Source organism: Acartia tonsa, chromosome 7, assembly GCF_053477335.1.
Source record: "Acartia tonsa isolate MP-2025a chromosome 7, ASM5347733v1, whole genome shotgun sequence".
Classification (NCBI taxonomy): Eukaryota; Metazoa; Arthropoda; class Copepoda; order Calanoida; family Acartiidae; genus Acartia; species Acartia tonsa.
Window position 1 is genome coordinate 15,299,927 of NC_137266.1, and position 19,261 is coordinate 15,319,187.

A 19,261-nucleotide genomic window follows, 5' to 3' on the forward strand; every position below is an offset into this window, starting at 1 on the left:
TACTTACGTGCCAGTAAGAAGTTCATACATGAGAATGCCCATAGACCAGAAATCTACGGCTCTGTCGTGACCCTTGTTTAGAATTATTTCTGGCGCTACGTACTCTGAGTAACAATACATTTAGGTTCTCATTATAAACCTTAATATTATTTTATTAGAGGTGTGAAATGAGTAAAAGTAGAAATATTAGAAAAATACCTTTTGATGCCTAATAAAGTCGCTCCTTTAAACTGCACAGTTGCAATTTATGGAAAAGGTTGACAATTAAATAGACTTATGAGTAGATTAATTTTTTGTGTGTCTCAAGTTCAAAAAAGGGGGTAAAACTCCATCCTTCCCCTCACTCAAATGCCCCTATAGGCCCCTATATTAGCCGCAAAGTAGCTTATGGTGCCAAATAAAAAATAAATAGAAATAATAAATAACCAATGATTGGCCAGTATACATTTTACATTTCACTGGTCAATGACAATGCATGACGAATGTAATATAAAATGTAATTCTTCATTATGCACAATAAGCGGCTACAGTAGCTTTGCCCCTAGCCTCTAGGGGCTTTGCCCCAAGAGGTCATAAAAAAAATTTGGGCGAAATACGTAAAAGAACCAAGGAAATCCCCTTTAAAAAAAAAATGGGGGGGGATTTTTTGTTTTTTGGGGTGGTTGAGGGTGTCCCACCCCCCCAAGAAAATAGCCTAAAACCACCACAGGAACAGCAGGTATATTCCCTGAAGAGTAGAATCCGATCGGAACAGTGGTTACTGAGATCTTAAGGGACGGATAAACGGACAGACAGACAGACAGACAGACGGACGGACAGACGGACAGACATCATTCTACTTTGTATTATAGATAGCTCTGTCAACTTAGATCCAAAATTATATTTGAAAACTAAAAGTATTATCCCTGGTGTTCCACAGAAGGTCCAGGTTTTAGCGCCAGATTGAACATGTTTAGAGAATCCAAAATCTACCATTTTTATGTAACCATCAGCTCCTAGATATATACATTAGGATATATAAGTTGGAAGGAATTTTAATGTTGAATGATGTACGACACTTAAGCTTCTCCAATCAGAGCGCAGATAGTTTTCAATCCACCAATCACAGATGTCAAAATTAATTAACTTAAATTGTATTTCTGCTTTTAGATAAAGAATTATACAAAAAACGAATTTAAAAAAACCCTTAAAATTTAATGCCGTTTTCAAAATCTCCCCCTAACATTAAAATTCCTTCCAACTTATATATCCTAATATACATAGACAAATGGTAATCTAGATAGATTGATAATTTGGGACTTCTAAAATTAAAATCTTACCAAGAAGTAAATTTTCTGGCTTCAAATCTCTGTAGATTATTCCTAAATAATAAAATATATCATATTTGAAAATATGCAAATTATCTCAAATGATATTAAAAGTTTACTATAAAAATGTTCAGACTTAACTTTTCATGTAAATATTAGTTAACAAACTACTATTAAAGTTGCATTTAATCATAAAAAAAAATTATGATAGTTTACCTTTAGAATGAAGGTACTCTATTGCTTGTACAACACAGGCCAAATAAAATCTAGTCGTTGAATCATCAAACCATCCTAGTTAGATAAACACATAGGGAATTGATAGAGAGAAAAAAAACATCTTAAGATTATGATACAATTTCGAATTCATTGATATAAATAACACACGACAAAAAAAGAGCTTTATAAGATTTTGAAATGTCTAGTCTTATAACTATAAAAATAAAATACAAATAAATAAAAAACAAATCAAGATTGACATATCTAAAACTTCCATCCTTTAAAAACATCTAATTTCTTTAATAGAATAGTCCATAGCTCCCTCCATTAACATGTACATATATTTAGTATGACCTACGTCTATCTCTTAGAATAGTTCATATCTCCCCTCCAAGACTTGCCTCCATCAACATATACACATATTTAGTATGACCTACGTCTATCTCTTAGAATAGTTCATATCTCCCCTCCAAGACTTGCCTCCATCAACATATACAACACATACATATTTAGTATCACCTACCTCTATCTCTTAGAATAGTCTATAGCGCCCCTCCAATGCTCGCTTTCATCAACATATACATACATTTAGTATGACCTACCTCTATCTCTTAGAATAGTCCATAGCTCCCCTCCAAGGCTCGCCTCCATCAACATATACACATATTTGTCGTCTTTGAATGTACGGTACAACCTAAAATTGATAATGGAAATTTTGATAGGGAAGTACAAACCAGCTTATACCAATAACGAAATCGGAAAAAAATCATGACACCTATACGTGTTTTTCAGCTGTCGTTGGGGGGCAACACATCGTAAAACTGACGACCTCTCCATTTGCCCCCCAAATATTATTTTATATTTATTTTGCTTGTTGGTCATACCTTATTCCTGAGTACAAAATATCAGTGTTTGAACCCATTAAAATTTTATCACAACAAAAAAGCTAGTTATACCTATGTACTATGGCAGCAGGTTTATATAAATAGAAGATAGAAATAAAAAATATGATAGATAGATAACGATAAAGATAAATAAATATATAATACCATGTGAAATAGATATTTAATTAAGAATCTAGAGTGATAGATAAATACCTAGTAATGAAGGGATGATCACAAGAAAGAAGGATATTTTTCTCTGAAAAGACATGTTCTTGTTGTTGAGTTTCCACAATATGTTGTTTTCTCAAGCATTTCAAAGCATAGGTAGCATCGGAATCATGCGCCTAAAAGTAAGAATTGTTTTTTTGAATTTAAACTTTGTAATACCTTTAAAATTAAATAGGAATAAAATTAAAGCATTTACACCACAAAGATATATGAAATTCATGACTGATTTAGTTAGACTCTTTCTAGATCTTTAATATTATGTATATTGTAGTACACATATAGTGTCAAACGCTTTACTAATATCAAACTAACATAAATCTGTCAGTGCCTTACTTTAAAGAATGTGCTTTTAAAAAATGCTGAATTTATAAAACCTAATCTTATAAATTACTAAAATTTTAATGAGATATTTGTAGACAATTGTTAGTGATCCTGTTTTTTAATATACTAGCGGATGCATCCCTAGTATCTAGAGTATATATATTTATGGAATGGCAGAAAATAGCCTAGAACCATACCCAGACTTGTTAATAAAAACAAAACTCTAAAGTCATACCCTCTAGAATAGAATTAAATCATTCATTTTATTTTGTTTTAAAAATATATTGAACTTTATCTGAACCTAATTGATATTTATTGACTGCTGCCATTAATCTTGTTAAAACCAATTTAACTCAAAAACATTCTTCAATATTTATAGAAAAATATTTACGTAATTTTTTCCGGATAATAATACGTCAACCTTATTTATAAACTGTAAAAAAATACATTTTATCTAAAAACAATTATGGCTATTTTGAACGTATTATTTGTTGTATTTTTTTCAGAGAGTGAAAGAAACAATATTTACTTTCAAGTTTTATTTATTTAACTAAATCATCTCCAGATTATCTATCTTTTTTTAATCTCTTATTTTCTAATTCCAAGTTTTAATAATCTTTTATAAAATTATTTTATGGAAAATTGCATGTAATTCAATCTATCTTTCTTTCTATCTCGTATCTATCTTACTATCTAAATATACCTAAATCAGCTCGCCAAAGCCAACACCCAGCATAGCAATTACTTCCTGATTTTTAAAAGCGAAGCTTTTCTATAATTAGGGTCGGTCCGTCCGTCCGTACGTCCGTCCGAGATAGATAGCTTTTATTGGTTAGTTTAGGTATGTTAGAATTGTCCTATCGATTTCAAACTTTGCATGATGATTCCTGTAGTAGTTAGGTACGATTTAGAAAGCGTAACAACTCTATAATCATTACCAGAATGTCCGTACGTCCATTTTAAACATGTTGATTTTTCTACTTTTTTAACAGCAAATTTTTATGTGATCTAATTATCCGTTTGATCTGATTTTTGGTTTATTGATTCCTGGGACAACAAAGAACAATATTTTAAGCGAAGCAACTCTATAATCAAATCCTAAAAATGTAAGTATGTCCATAAACTCAATAAACATTATCCTGTATCAAGAAGTTGTTCAACAAATTTACTTACAATTTTGCTTCGACTCTTTTACTTTTATATTCTGATAATTCAGTTTAGACACTATACAAGTGTTAATGTCCGTTTGTCCTACCGTTTCATTGCTTCGCTTTTATGGATGTTGTCATCCTTGTTATTCTTAATATTTATCTATTATCCTATCTATTATCTATCTATCTATTCATCTAGGTATACCTGATGTAACTCTACCCTGTAAAAGTATAACTTCCCCTGCATAGCAATTACTTCCAGATTTGTATTCCTCTGTCATCTATCATGTATCTATCTATTTAATAATTTATCTATGCATGTCTACTCCAACTCTACCCTACCAGAGGTAAATGTTTAAAAAACTTTTGGCTCACGGCCTCACTAAAATCAGTGAGGCTCACTAAAAATTTAAAGGGGATAATTTTGCCTCACAATTTTTTAAGAATTCACCTGAGCATAGCAATTACTTCAAGATTTTGTATTCTTAATACTTATCTATCATCCTCCCCAGTATCTATCTATCTATATAAGTATACCTGAACTAGCTCCACCCTGCCAAAGCCTCCGACACCCAGCGTGGCAATCCCTTCCAGATTTGTATTCTTAATATCTATCTATCATCCTACCCCTTATCTATCTATCTATATAAGTATACCTGAACTAGCTCCACCCTGCCAAAGCCTCCGACACCCAGCGTGGCAATCACTTCCAGATTTTCTAATTCGATGTCTGAAGCCTCCTGAGAACAATAAACTCTTTTGGGTACTGTCTAAATACAAAATTCAATAGGCTAAAATATCTATCCTTTAAATCTATCCTGAAATACATAATTACAATAAGATATTCATTCTCAAACACGAATCCGATGTATAGTTTAGGTTTAGTAAAGTTCGTAGTATTGTTTTTATTTATATTTCACACATCTATCTGCCTGTACATATATCTATCTATCTATCTATTTCTCTATCTATGGATAATTTAGGTACAATAGAGTTTTTAGTCTTGTTTGATTTTTCAATGTATATTTATGGATCTTGGACAAAATAGCCTCAGACAAAATAGCCTTTAGGACAAAACAGCCTCTATAGAAAAATAACCTCAGGACAAAATAGGGTCAATGACAAAATAGCCTCAAGGACAAAATAGCCTCAGTACAAAATAGCCTCGGACAAAATAACCTCAGGACAAAATAGCCTCAATGGCAAAATAGCCTCTGTACAAAATAGCCTCGAACAACATAACCTCAGGACAAAATAGCCTCAAGGACAAAATAGCCTCAGCACAAAATAGCCTCGTACAAAATAGCCTCAGCACAAAATAGCCTCAGAAAAAATAATCTCATTACAAAATAGCCTCGGACAAAATAACCTCAGGACAAAATAGCCTCAGATAAAATAACCTCAGTGCAAAATATCCCCAAGGATAAAATAGCCTCAGGACAAAATAGCCTCGGACAAATTAGCCTCTTAAACTGTTTTTAACCTATTTTTAAAACATATATCAAAAATATACTATGACACCAGTAGAATTAAACTGCAGAGCCTAAATTTGAATTAAGTCCCCAATAAACTTTTTTGAGGGGATTTAAAAATTAATTTTTACTGTTGCTGTGGTCCTTTTTGATCAGAGCAAAAGGTCTTTTTTATTTGGGTAAAATTCGTAGCTTTTAGAGTGTTTTGCTTCATATATGTAGTATTCTGGTATAGAGTAAAATTAGGCCTTTTGATTTCATCTAAATTAATTCATTAAAAACTTAATTCTTTACAATATATCAATGAATTAACATTATCGTGCTTGTTTTACATCACTTATTTAAAACACAAAAAAATTGGCTGTAAAGGGTTAAATAGTGAAAGATGGATAGCCTGATATCTAGTTGCCGAAAGTGTACGCAGTTTCCTGAGTGTTTCCTCATCCTAGCTCAATATTTACTACTAGCTAAAAAAGCTTCAAACTTCAAAAAAAAAAAATCAAAATTTAAAAAATTCAAATTTATAATGTATATTGTATAAATCGTTTACACATTCAAATTTTGATTTTTTTAAGGGAAGTTTGAAGATTTGTAGCTAGTAGTAAATATTGAGCTAGGATGAGGAAACACTCAGGAAACTGTGTACACTTTCGGCAACTAGATATCAGGCTATCGAAAGATGACAACAAATGTTTATGCAATACAACAAATTTTTTTTTGTCACATATACAAATATGATAAAATATAAGACTATTCAAACTTTTTTTAAAAATATTTTTAAAAAGCATGTATCTTTTATGTGTATGGTTTTCATTCTTTTCATTTTAATTAAATAAAAATTATTTAACTATATTGGAAATAAGTCACTTTGTGAAAACACTCTTTTTTGAGTTGTAAAAAACTGAAATGAAACAAGACTTCTTGTTTCGGAACGCATTGCCTAGCCGTTCTCGAAATCTTATCTCGAAGCCCTCCGAATGACCAACATAGTGAAGTTTACGAATGTGTATTTATTACCATGAAAACAGTAAGTCTAAAACAAAAATATAAGAATTAATTACATAAAATTAATGGTTATTATTTTTGTAACATCGAGGTTGCGTGATTTCAATTTAATAAAAAATATGAATTTTCTAAAAAACTTTAAATTGGCACGAAACATATTAAATCGCATCAGAAATTGATAATTTTAGAATAAAATAATCAATAATATAAAGGAAAATATTCGTATGATAAAACTTAGCAGTTAAATGGTCTTTTTATTGAAAAATTAATGATTTAAATTTCTTCATAAAATTGTACCATTCTATGCTTATTTTCAAGAATTAAAAGATAAATTCTTACCACATATGATGTCAAACTAAGCAGGAAGGCTTATTTGAGACATTCCACACATCAGAGCACATGTATATTCAAGCAATACATTATTTTCATTCACGTAGCTCCTCACGTGGGACTTATCAAAGGAAAAGTGCGCGTCTCTTTTGTTCGTTTACAAGCCACGCGCCGCGCGGAGATAGTTAGGAATGCCGCGTAACACACTCATTCTCTGGGGAAATTTGGTGTAAGGAAACAGGGATTAATGGGTTCGAACTTGCCAGGGAATACAAGAAATACATACCGAAACACACCCGTCTATTCACTGGGAATCAAACACAATACCTCATCTTTGCAATATGCGTGCAGACAGTGTCCACGAAATCACAATCTCACAACACATAAACCACAAGAGTTTAAAATGTCATGGCCATAAGGCCTAAAATTGGTTATGGTAACTTACGAATACCACAATAACTCAAACCGCCTCAGCTACCACATAAGGACAGGAATAAGGAATGGGAAAAGCATTCAACATTCATGAATTGCACATTTACCACTCACACATCTCATTATATCATGGCCTCATAATCTCAATAAAATTAGAATTACAGACCATGTAATTGCGAATACATGAATTAATAATCAATAGTACCTAAACTTCAATTAGGTACCTACATAATAAAATAGGTAAATAATTTTTATACTAAAAATCGCATCGATAATTAAATAATCAACTCAAACTTTTTTCATCAAAAGAAAGAAAGATTAAATAATGACATTTCTTCTACTAAATCTTTTTGCTAGAAAAGAAAAGTAAAATTGCATAAAAAAACTTCTCAATAATTAGAATTTTTCTCCGATAGAAAAATAACTTGCTTACATCTAAACATTTTTCAGATAAGATAAGTAAGATCCTTAAATCTAAACATGTTTTAATAAAATAGATACTTAAATCTAAATAAAATATGACTGTAAAAAATCATAAAACTTCGGAAAATTAAAATCTCATAATTTTAAATCTTCGTGAATCAAAAATGTGTAAAATTAAAATTGCAATTGAAATATGCAAATTAAATTTACCAAAATAAAACAAAAGCTCAATATAAGAAAAGAACTTCTCTAAATGCTGAATCTGCAATTTCTCTCTGTTTTAAGAGGAAAGCAACATATACATATTCATACAGTCATAATTAAAGGCAAGGGGCCTCAGTTAGAATGAATCCCTCAAGATACAAACTAACATATCCATCAAATATTAATAAATGCCATGTTCCAGCTATCCTGTTGGACGTTATGTCTTTCCATCACAACTTTTGATACTGCATAATTTCCAACAGGATTTCTGGCGCAGGGCTGCATCAACTGAAAATAAACATAATTAGTGATGTTTAAATCAAATCAAAAAATAAAAAGAATCATGAAATAATTCAAAGAAACTTTTAAAATCATCAATCAAAGCAAATCGAAATTAAAATAAATTATCTTATGCTTTAGTTTTGCTGTTTTGCGGCATGCCTGGCCGAGGAAACAGAGCTAAGGTACGCCGTAAAGCGGTCTTATTAAGCTTAATTCTACGATACTCAAAGAATCTACTTAATTCAAGGCGAAAAAAATCTGCATTTTTTCTTTAGGTACATCGGTTAAAAGGTAAATAGTAATAATTTTAATATGCATGTAATATTAAATTATTTATGTGATTGTAATAAATCATAAAGAAATATTTAAATGATGTAAAAATCTCATTTTGTTAATTTCTTATCATATCAAATTTCAATCCAACAAGGATAAAAATGTTTATATTTGCGTAGGTACCTAGGAAATTTTCCGCGAAAAAAATCCCTGGTCCCGGAAAGACTTAAATCATTGAAAGAACTTGCGTAAACGTATAAAAAACTTAAGTTTGCATTTCAAATGAAAAAATCTTGCATCGATTTGAAAGTTTAAACGAAATTGTATCAAAATTTGCGTTACTTATAAATCTTAAGAAATGATGAAATTACCCATTTCCTTTTTAAAAAATACTGCTTCAATTTTTATATATGCGATAAAAATGAAGGTAGAGTTAATTTAAAATATGCATAGTTTATCTTAAATTAATTCTGTGACATTCAGATAAAATATTAATCAATATTTTAATAATATCATACATCGTGTTCATTATTATAAATGCTTAAACATGAACGAAAATATATATACCTAGAAAAATAATTGCTAAACGTATTTTCTCAAGGTTTAAATTGTCCGAAATCGCTAGGTACGTATATTACTACGAATCTCTGCTCTCGGAATGAAAAAAAAATCTTTACGCGTGGATTAATAGGAATCCCAGCTCCCGGAGTGAAAGAAAAAACTTTTATACATGAATTGTTAAAAATCTCTGCCTCCGGAATGAAAGAAATCTTTGATTTGCTTACAAATTTAAACAAATATCTTGATTTTTTGCGATAATCTTTTAAAATAATAATGAAAAATATTTTAAACATTATCATAATAATATTACATGTTGTGTTCTTTACTTTAATGCATTATTTCATATGAGAATCTGAGAAATAACATTTTTTAAGTAAACGTGAACCATAAAAAAAATACTTTTTCGAGGTATTTTATTCTGCAAAAATCATTTGGTAGTTAACACACGAACTTTTGCTTTTCAAAATCATACTTAAAGAAACAAAATCCTTTAAAATCTGCTTTAAAAGTCTAAACAGTTTTGTAGAATTTTTGTGCTTAGGTATGAACAATAAAATTAGTTGAATAATGAATACTTATTCTTTACAGAACCGATTTAGGTTCCTTTCACAAGCTCAACATATAACTTGTAATATTTTTTCTTCAAAGATCATTTTCATACATAAATAGTTTATGTTGTAGATTAGATATGTGTGGTTTGAATATTTTCAATGACTTTCTGGCGGCAACACCCGCCATAATTCCACCCGCTATATTGCAGGCCTCCTACCCTGTGTCGGGCGGCAAGGTTGGCAGCAGCCAAGTCGATTCTTGATTCATGACAGCACCAGGGCAAGTAATAAAAGTGTGACTGTCATAAAACTTAAACATAAAACATAAAAATCATCTACCGGCTTTTGTCCGGCCGGAACCGAAACTCCCGTCGGCTCTTGTCCGGCCAGAACCGAATTTCTTATCGGCTCTTGCCCAGCTGGAACCGAAACTCCCGTCGGCTCTTGTCCAGCTGGAACCGAAACACTGGTCGGCTCTTGTCCAGCCGGAACCGAAACTCCCGTCGGCTCTTGTCCGGCTGGAACCGAATCATTCAACGGCTCAACACCCGCCGTAACAATATTATCAACGGCTACAGTATCGTTACCAATATCATCAGGAATAACTGCAGCACAACTAGCATCATTATCAGTAATAGCCACGGCAACACCCGCCGTAGCCATGTTGTCAACGGCTGCGGCACTAGCAGAACCAAAAGGTTCATCAGCAGCGTTACAAGCAGAACCAACAGGTTCAATAATAGCATCACAAGCAGCACCAACAGTCGGCTGCGGCTGAACATCTGAGCTTTCTGGTTTTAAAAACCCTATAGCTTCACTTTCCAACTCGAAATCTGAGCAGACAACATACCTACTCTTTGCTAAGCCATTAGCACTAACAGCAAAATATCCAGATCCAAACAGGCTGGAGTAAAGCATGGTTTCTCCTACTGAACGTTCAGAGTAGGGAAACATCGACGGGCAGAGGTGCCCAATGAGCAAATCCACCTGCCCATTAACCAAAGTAAAATCTTCAGGTTTCATATCAAACAAAACAGCTGCCTCCACAGGATTCATGGAGCAGATCGCCTCTTTTGGACCAATGAGAGGCACTACCACAGGTTCTAACATGTGATAATTCTTGTGTCGATCAACTAAACATAGCTTGACCGTCGGGAGACATTTAACTTCACCGTCAGCTAGAGAAATTCTTGCTGAACGTCCAGTAAAAGGTAACTGAAGTTTATTAACAAGTGACTGGGTTACCATTGAGGTAGTTAAACCAGTATCCCACATGGCGGTCACTGGGACCTCCTGGCGATTAACATCAACGACGTCTAATTGTTGTAACATCAACATTAGGTTCGCCTCAGGGGAAGTATGCGCTTCATAGACGGCGGCAGCCATATCAACACTCTCATGCAGAAGGTTGTTATGGGTTTGACTACAATTGTCCACTTTGCATCCGCCTATTACATCTGCCTTCGGGCAATCCACAGATTTATGCCCTTTCTGTAAACAAAGCCAACAGCATCCAGCACTCTCCACAATACTCTTCCTGTCTGGCACTGACAGGTCATGAAATTTTGGGCACTTGTAAAGTAAGTGCATATCATTACAGCCATTCACAAAACATGACTGCTTCATCTTAGATTTACCAGGTTTACCTACGGCGGTAGCTGCTGTCGCAGGATTACCCTTCTTCTTAGAGGGGGTGTCCATATCAGTTGAACACCGCATTAAAATGGCGCCCCTCTGTTCCTCTATAATCTGCATCAACTTTGGCAGATTTGGGACATCCATTGAGCCCAATGCCAAATTGAGCTTATCTTGAAAATCTCGGGGCAACTTCTTGGATAACATCTCCAGAAGTATCACGGTCAACCACTGGCTTGTGGTAACCTCATCATCTTCATCATCTTTAGTCAGCTGCTCCAGCTGGCTAACTGCACCACCAAACTCTGCTAACACAGTCACAATCTGGTTGGAGTCCGACGGTTTAGACTTCTTCTCCCATTGGTTGAAAAGGCAGAGCATTTGACGTGTCTTCGACTTGAAACGCGCGTCAAGGTAAGCCCACTGAGATTCATGCGATTGAATCTGAATCAACTGGAGTCTTAGCTCTTTATTTTTACAGACCTTCTCACTGCTCAACAATAACTGTAAATATGACGGGTCCTGTCCTACAGTAAGCTTTTTAAAATTGTCTTTGAAACTTACGTAGGCTGCTTCCTGGCCGTCAAAGGAGGGAAGTAAACGTTCGTCGACACGGTTCATATATCCTGGCGTGAACATAGAACCGGCGCCGAACTGTGGTGTGCCAAACGGTGACACAAATGGCGATGCTGTCAAGGCACCCGCCGTCGTTGTGGGTGGCTTCACAGGTTCAAGCTTAACCTCAGCCAACCGTTTCATCAAAGCAGACAAAGTGTTTATAATTGAATCAGGCAAGGGAAAATATGGCCCTTTAATAACTTTCACGATCTTCAAGCATCGATCATATAGTTCAGCCTGATGGTTAGGCAAATTATCACCAACTACATCAACAACACTTTGAATGTCACTAAGCTCTTCTATAGCATCAAGAGCATCTTTCAAGGCACTATAGTCTTTTTGCTCAGTAACTATATCAGAATAAATGTCACTAAACTCATCAAGCTCTTGGATTCTCAAACCAAGCTTGCTAAAACCGTTCATGATGCTGTCGAATGTTTCGAACTTGTCGTGAACAAGGATTGACTCCTTAGTGAGATGTCTAACATCAAGTTCTGAAGTATCACTGACCAACTTCATCACTCTACTTAGCTCACTGGTTAGGGCATCAACGGCTGGACGCAGCCGCTTACTCAATTGTTCACCTTTATTCTTTTTAGGACCCATGATTGTCACTAAAGTTAACTGTACTGATTACGACTATAATAATGTGTGGTAAGGTATCACAACCAACACATCCACAAAACTTCACAGATTCTTCTTAGCTGCATCTGTTCTGTCTTGTTTTCATTGTTTCGGAACGCATTGCCTAGCCGTTCTCGAAATCTTATCTCGAAGCCCTCCGAATGACCAACATAGTGAAGTTTACGAATGTGTATTTATTACCATGAAAACAGTAAGTCTAAAACAAAAATATAAGAATTAATTACATAAAATTAATGGTTATTATTTTTGTAACATCGAGGTTGCGTGATTTCAATTTAATAAAAAATATGAATTTTCTAAAAAACTTTAAATTGGCACGAAACATATTAAATCGCATCAGAAATTGATAATTTTAGAATAAAATAATCAATAATATAAAGGAAAATATTCGTATGATAAAACTTAGCAGTTAAATGGTCTTTTTATTGAAAAATTAATGATTTAAATTTCTTCATAAAATTGTACCATTCTATGCTTATTTTCAAGAATTAAAAGATAAATTCTTACCACATATAATGTCAAACTAAGCAGGAAGGCTTATTTGAGACATTCCACACATCAGAGCACATGTATATTCAAGCAATACATTATTTTCATTCACGTAGCTCCTCACGTGGGACTTATCAAAGGAAAAGTGCGCGTCTCTTTTGTTCGTTTACAAGCCACGTGCCGCGCGGAGATAGTTAGGAATGCCGCGTAACACACTCATTCTCTGGGGAAATTTGGTGTAAGGAAACAGGGATTAATGGGTTCGAACTTGCCAGGGAATACAAGAAATACATACCGAAACACTTCTAATTGGTTCAGACTTCAGAATAATATGTTTTATTTTAATGTTAAATTTCTTCTATCTAAATTATTGTTTTAGAAAAAAATTATTTGCATCAAACAGAGTAGAGTTTTTATTATTGTATTGATATAATCTGAATCACATCAAATTGTTCTGTAAGAAACAATTTAACCCCAAACTAAAAAATGCTTTTGCTTCCGTCAAAATGATCACAGTTACATATAAAATTGATTTTTAAATCCCCCAAAAAAAGTTTATTGGGGACTTAATTCAAATTTGGGCTCTGCAGTCTGATTCTACTGGTGTCATAGTATATTTTTGATATATGATAAAAAATAGGTTAAAAACAGTTTAAGGAAAATAGCTTCAACTGATTATATTGATCATAGCTGCAGCGCTCGGCCAATTGGCCTGCCTAGCCGCGAGCGCTCGACTCCCTAGCCATATAACCTAAACTAAACTTGTAAAAAATTGTCCAAGAGGCTATTTTGTCCATTATCTATATTTATCTATCTAATAATGTAACTAGTTGTTTATCTATCTTTTTACCTGTGACAAAACTATTGAAAGTTCAGGTTTATTAGAGTTTGTAGTCTTGTATTCTTTTTCATTTAACTCCTCTAACTCTCCAACAAAGTGAAAGAAAGCACTAAATAATAAATCAATTAGCTTTACAAAAATATTAAAATAATAAGGTTTTAGTATCTTCAAAATGGTGCAACTACTAGTGCATTTGGTTCACAAAAGAAATTCCTAACTTATTAATTTTCTACTTTGATTTTTCTGACAGCGAAGCTTTTTTAAATTTCTGTCCTTCCGTACGTATATCTTTATAGCTAAGTCTAACAATTCTATGGCCTTATCCAGTTCTGTATTCATGCAATTTTGTAACAAATGTTCCTACAATTGATATATTTATTAAGTTCTGAATAAACAAATGTTAATGTTCGTTTGTTCAACCTTCTGATTTCAGAGTTGTCATCCTTGATATAGCGCAAAGAAAACTTTGATTTCTTTGATCTCTACAAAGATCATTGTTACTTCTCGGGTAAATATAATAACAATTATTTATACTTTGAAACTTTGTAACAACTATTATGTAAGTAAACTTAAAAGTTTCCTTTCCTGCAGATTTAAACAGTTAGGGAGTTGAATTCATTTTTATAGAAGCAGAAATATAATCTATAATTACGGTTTTGACCCTCTAAAATACGTAATCTACCATTCCACTTTCCCCTCTCTTGGTGATGATATCATCAACGCCTATATGATTTTTGTAATCTACCATTCCACTTTCCCCTCTCTTGGTGATGATATCATCAATAAAGATATGATTTTTGTAATATACCATTCTACTTTCCCCTCTTTTGGTGATGATATCATCAACGCCGATACGATTTTTGAACTGTACCATTTCACTTTCTGCCTCTCTTGAAAGTGGAATGGTACGTTTAAAAAATCGTATCGGTATTGATGATATCATCACCAAGAGAGGGGAAAGTGGAATGGTAGATTACATATTTTTAGAGGGTCAAAACCGTAATCATAGATTATATTTCTGCTTCTATAAAAATGGATTTAACTCCCTAACTGTTAAACAAACATTAAAGATTAAAAGTTTTGTAAGTGACTTGTCTATCAAACTTCCAATGTTTAATCACATTTTAGTTTAGACAAAGAAGGTGCAAACTAACTATACTTTAAAATATTCAGCTTTAGGAATATTCCAGTATGGCAAAGTTTATGCACAAACATACTTTACGGTCATAACACAAAATGTATCAAAACAGGAAACTAACTTGAATTTTATAATAAATTATTATTTCAAATCTTCAACGTAATATGTAACACTTTCTTTTAACTATTAACATTCCGTACTTTAACAACAAAGGGGGGTAATTTTTTTCGCGTACTTTCCATTAAGTTGTGTGTTATTGTTTAGTCAAATACGCTAATCAAGTCAAACTGTTCTTAATTACAATTATTTCATATACATATATATATGTACATTCGGTCATACTTAAGAACAGTTTGACTTATTAGGAACATTTGACTTACCGGTAACACACAACTTTATGGAAAATAAGTAAAAAATGACCCCCTTTGAGTGAAAATATAACATTATATTTGTATCTAATTACTTACTCTCTATCAAGCATAAGACACTCGACACTAGCTGAAGCCGCTATGACATTTGCTGTTCTAATATGTGTCTTCAGTAGAGCCTGAAAATAAAACAAAGACATTATCAGAAATCCTATATTTTTTCATTTCTACATTTAATTATTTTCAGCTGCACCTTAAGATTCCTGGAACAATTGGGTATAGTCAGGAAAGATTATCAACTCATTGATATAATTCACCCAACAATGTTTTAACAATTTAGACGTCTAAAGGTGTCTAAGTACGATCATATTAATGAGCATTAATTTTAGGAATGTATTTATAATTAGTTGGAACTTACAGCAGATTACATTTGCTCTAATAAAGAAAAACTTTTAGCTGGCTGAAACAACGACCCCCTCAATCCAACCTATTTACCATATACCCTCCCCTCTGAATGAATCAACTGACCAATAAATGATGTCCTTTTTAGCAACCTAAATTGAGGACAATTTTTTCCCTGGCGCTCTGTATTTGTTAATGTTCGTTTGTTCAACTGTATGATTTTATAAATATCTTTTTTTTCTTATACCATAATTTCTTTAAAATTAGAATAAACTTAAGTTGTAACTTTCAAACTTCAAAAACTTTTTTTACCAATAAATTCATGATTTCGTACATAAAGAAATATACTTTTTAAACTATTGGATTGCTATAAAACTTTTGTAAATTTATTTAACATATATCGCAAAGATGCATTTAATATGTCACCTGGAAACAAGAAAGTGACGAAGCTTAGCCTCGTAGCAAAAAGCAGGTATGATTCTAACCTGTTCCCCAAAATATTCTCCTCGTGAAAGAACTCGGATGTTTTTCTCTTCATTCCCATCATTCTAAATAGATAAATAGATAAAATGAAATATTAAATATTTTTAAATATTATGTTAAAAAAATCTTCCAAAATATTTGTAAAAATCCTTTAAATTTAAATTTATTTTAAACTTTAGTTTTACATTGACATCTAAAGAGTGCAAACATGCACGAAACAATTTGTAATGTCTGAATAAATATGTAAAATTCATATTTTGTTTGTGAGTTAACCTCTTATAAAATAAAAGATAGATAGGTAAAAAGATAAATAGAAAAAGATAGTTAGATAAAAGTGATATTGAAATAGATACTGATATTTAAATAGATAGTTAAATAGTAGACAATTAAACTAATTATTTAAATGTTTTCTCAGGAATTTGTATTTATTGACCCATGATAATTTGATAATTTAATTAATTACACTAATTAAGTGACAATTATTTCATTAGTTTGAAACGTATTAATAGCTGTAATTTACATAAAATACACAGACAGAGTTATAGGGAGAGATCTCTAGGGATAAGATAATGGACGATAAATTAATGTACCACAACTTATTAATGAACTAAATTAATCTTGAATTTGAATTTGTACACTGTTAAATGATACAGAAGTTTTAGTCCAAAGAATGTCAAAAAAATTTGTAGATCCATACTGTTGTTGTAGTATTGACTATAATATAGTCAATTCCCTAACGTAATAAATTCATTATAACCTGGCCTAAGTATAACAGATATACAATTCACTAAATAGGAGCTAACCTATCTAAATCTATCATAGATAGATAGATACAAAATTGATAAAATGGCAGCTAACCTGGATGACTCTATGATTCTATCATAGGTAGATAGATACAAAATTGATAAAATGGCAGCTAACCTGTGTGACTCTAACATCACCATCAGCAATGATATAGAAGGTATCGCCAGCAGTCCCTTCTCTTACTATATACTCTCCAAGCTAAAATAAATAATCTGATATTAATAGTTCCTTTTTTATTCTAGCGGATACGCCCTTAGAAGCCTCTAGAATCGAAGGAGAATTAAAAAAAAACACTTTCGAGTGGGTATCAAGATTTCATATTGAAAGTTTGTAGTAACCCCCCCCCCCCCCCCCTACAAAAGAGACATAAACCTATCCTGTGCGTTAAGGAGAACATTATCGGTCCAGTAGTCAGAAGGATCCTAAGCTACAAACAAACCGAGTCTTTCACATGAAGATATTTTAGGGGTCGGCATCCGCAAGCGGCAACTGTGGGGGTTACAAAATTATTAAAGCTTAGCATGGCTGCGGCTGATAGTAACTAAGGCTTAGTTAGGTTGAGGGTAGCTGAATCAAAATTTGGCTACTGCACCCATGTGTGACTTTATTATGACCGATTATTGAGGTTTAATATTAGTTATTTATTGAATCATATTATAGACAGCTTTTTGCAGGTATTGAAATAACGAATTATAACATTAGCCAATTGAGTCAGCTAACAAAACTTGTATTAATTATTTTATATTCATTTTATTTTTCGTGGAAATTGTCGTTAATACGATGCTATACATGATTTTTCAGTATGGCAGAGAACCGAAAATAAACCTGTGGATATTAATTGATTTCGAAACCATACTGGTAAATATTTTCTCAGAGTATTTATATCTTTCAACAATATTTAGTATTTCATTAGAACAAAATTTTCACAAATATTTTGAACATTTTCCTAAATTCTTGTAAATTCTTAGCTTTTATAATATAATGTTTGAAAATAGTAAAATATGATTATATGAAATTCTTAAAACATAGAACATTCCTCGGTGACTCTACATTGCATAAACTTATAACATATTTAGAATTTAGATTTTTAAAAATAAGTATGGCTTTTTCTACATAAGACTGTGAATATATCATCGTTCTGTAGTACTTTAATAAGACTATTAAATGAGCTTTTAACATCTAGAAAGAAGATAAATAGGCTAAAACCACTCAAATACTTTAACAAATATAAAAACCAAATACACTAAAACCATTTCATGAACTATGTAAAGCTTCCCTACATTAGGGATAGAACTCAATCGGATCAGATAAACAAATAAACAACTTACCCCTTTATAATAGAACTTGGCTTTGTCTACAACCTCTATTTTTGTTTTGAAAAAAAGGAAATAATTTATTTTGGTTAATTCTTCTGTTTTGTTTAAACACACATTCCTGAACTTGAAACAAGAATTTCCAATTTTAGACAAACAATCATTTTTAAAGAAACAAGGACAATGAAGTTCGTGTGCTTTTCCACAAATAGCCCCAAAGGGCACTGAAAAACGCCACTCCCCCTCATTTTTAAAAGCGAAGCTTTTTTATAATTAGGGTCGGTCCGTCCGTCCGTCCGTACGTCTGTAACGGATAGCTTTTTTCGTTAATTTAGGCATGTTAGAATTGTCCTATCGATATTTTAAACTTTGCATGATGATTCCTGTAGTAGTTAGGTACGATATAGAAAGCGTAGCAACTCTATAATCGTTACTAGAATGTCCGTACGTCCATTTTAAACATGTTGATTTTCAACTTTTTTAACAGCAAAATTTGTATCAGATAAAATTATCCGATTGATCTGATTTTTTAATACTGATTCTTAAGACAACAAAGTTCTAAAATCGAGTCCTAAAAATGTGAGTATGTCCATAAACATTATCCTATATCTAGCAGTTTTTCAACAAATTTACTTATAATTTTGCTTCGACTCTTATATATTTATATTCTGATTTTTCAGTCCCGACACTATACAAGTGTCAATGTCTGTTTGTCCTACCGTTCAGTGCTTCGCTTTTATGGATGTTGTCATCCTTGTTTAAAATAAGGGTTGATAGATTTTTTTCTATTAATAAACCCTGCCTTAAATCTGCGGGGCCTAAACATTCGTTGCCCAAACACTGTGGGGCTATTAAAAAAAAGAGATGGGGTTTACTATGCTCGAC

General features: G+C 32.5%; 1 protein-coding gene across 2 annotated transcripts in view; it reads right to left on the bottom strand.

Moving 5' to 3' along the window:
- The window catches only part of LOC145324934 (cGMP-dependent protein kinase, isozyme 1-like), a 34,575-nt gene that overhangs the window by 2,894 nt on the left and 12,420 nt on the right, over positions 1-19,261 (bottom strand). Inside the window, exons 14-24 of one of the 2 annotated variants that reach the window (XM_080167694.1) lie at positions 17,181-17,261; positions 16,262-16,324; positions 15,474-15,553; positions 13,878-13,977; positions 4,764-4,847; positions 2,621-2,751; positions 2,126-2,217; positions 1,524-1,598; positions 1,320-1,361; positions 906-995; positions 8-104 (exon numbers count right to left, since the gene is read on the bottom strand). In XM_080167694.1, the coding sequence (XP_080023820.1) occupies positions 8-104; positions 906-995; positions 1,320-1,361; positions 1,524-1,598; positions 2,126-2,217; positions 2,621-2,751; positions 4,764-4,847; positions 13,878-13,977; positions 15,474-15,553; positions 16,262-16,324; positions 17,181-17,261 (935 nt within the window). Of the gene's footprint in view, positions 1-7; positions 105-905; positions 996-1,319; positions 1,362-1,523; positions 1,599-2,125; positions 2,218-2,620; positions 2,752-4,763; positions 4,878-13,877; positions 13,978-15,473; positions 15,554-16,261; positions 16,325-17,180; positions 17,262-19,261 lie in introns of both variants that reach the window. The other variant, XM_080167693.1, reaches the window with a different exon arrangement.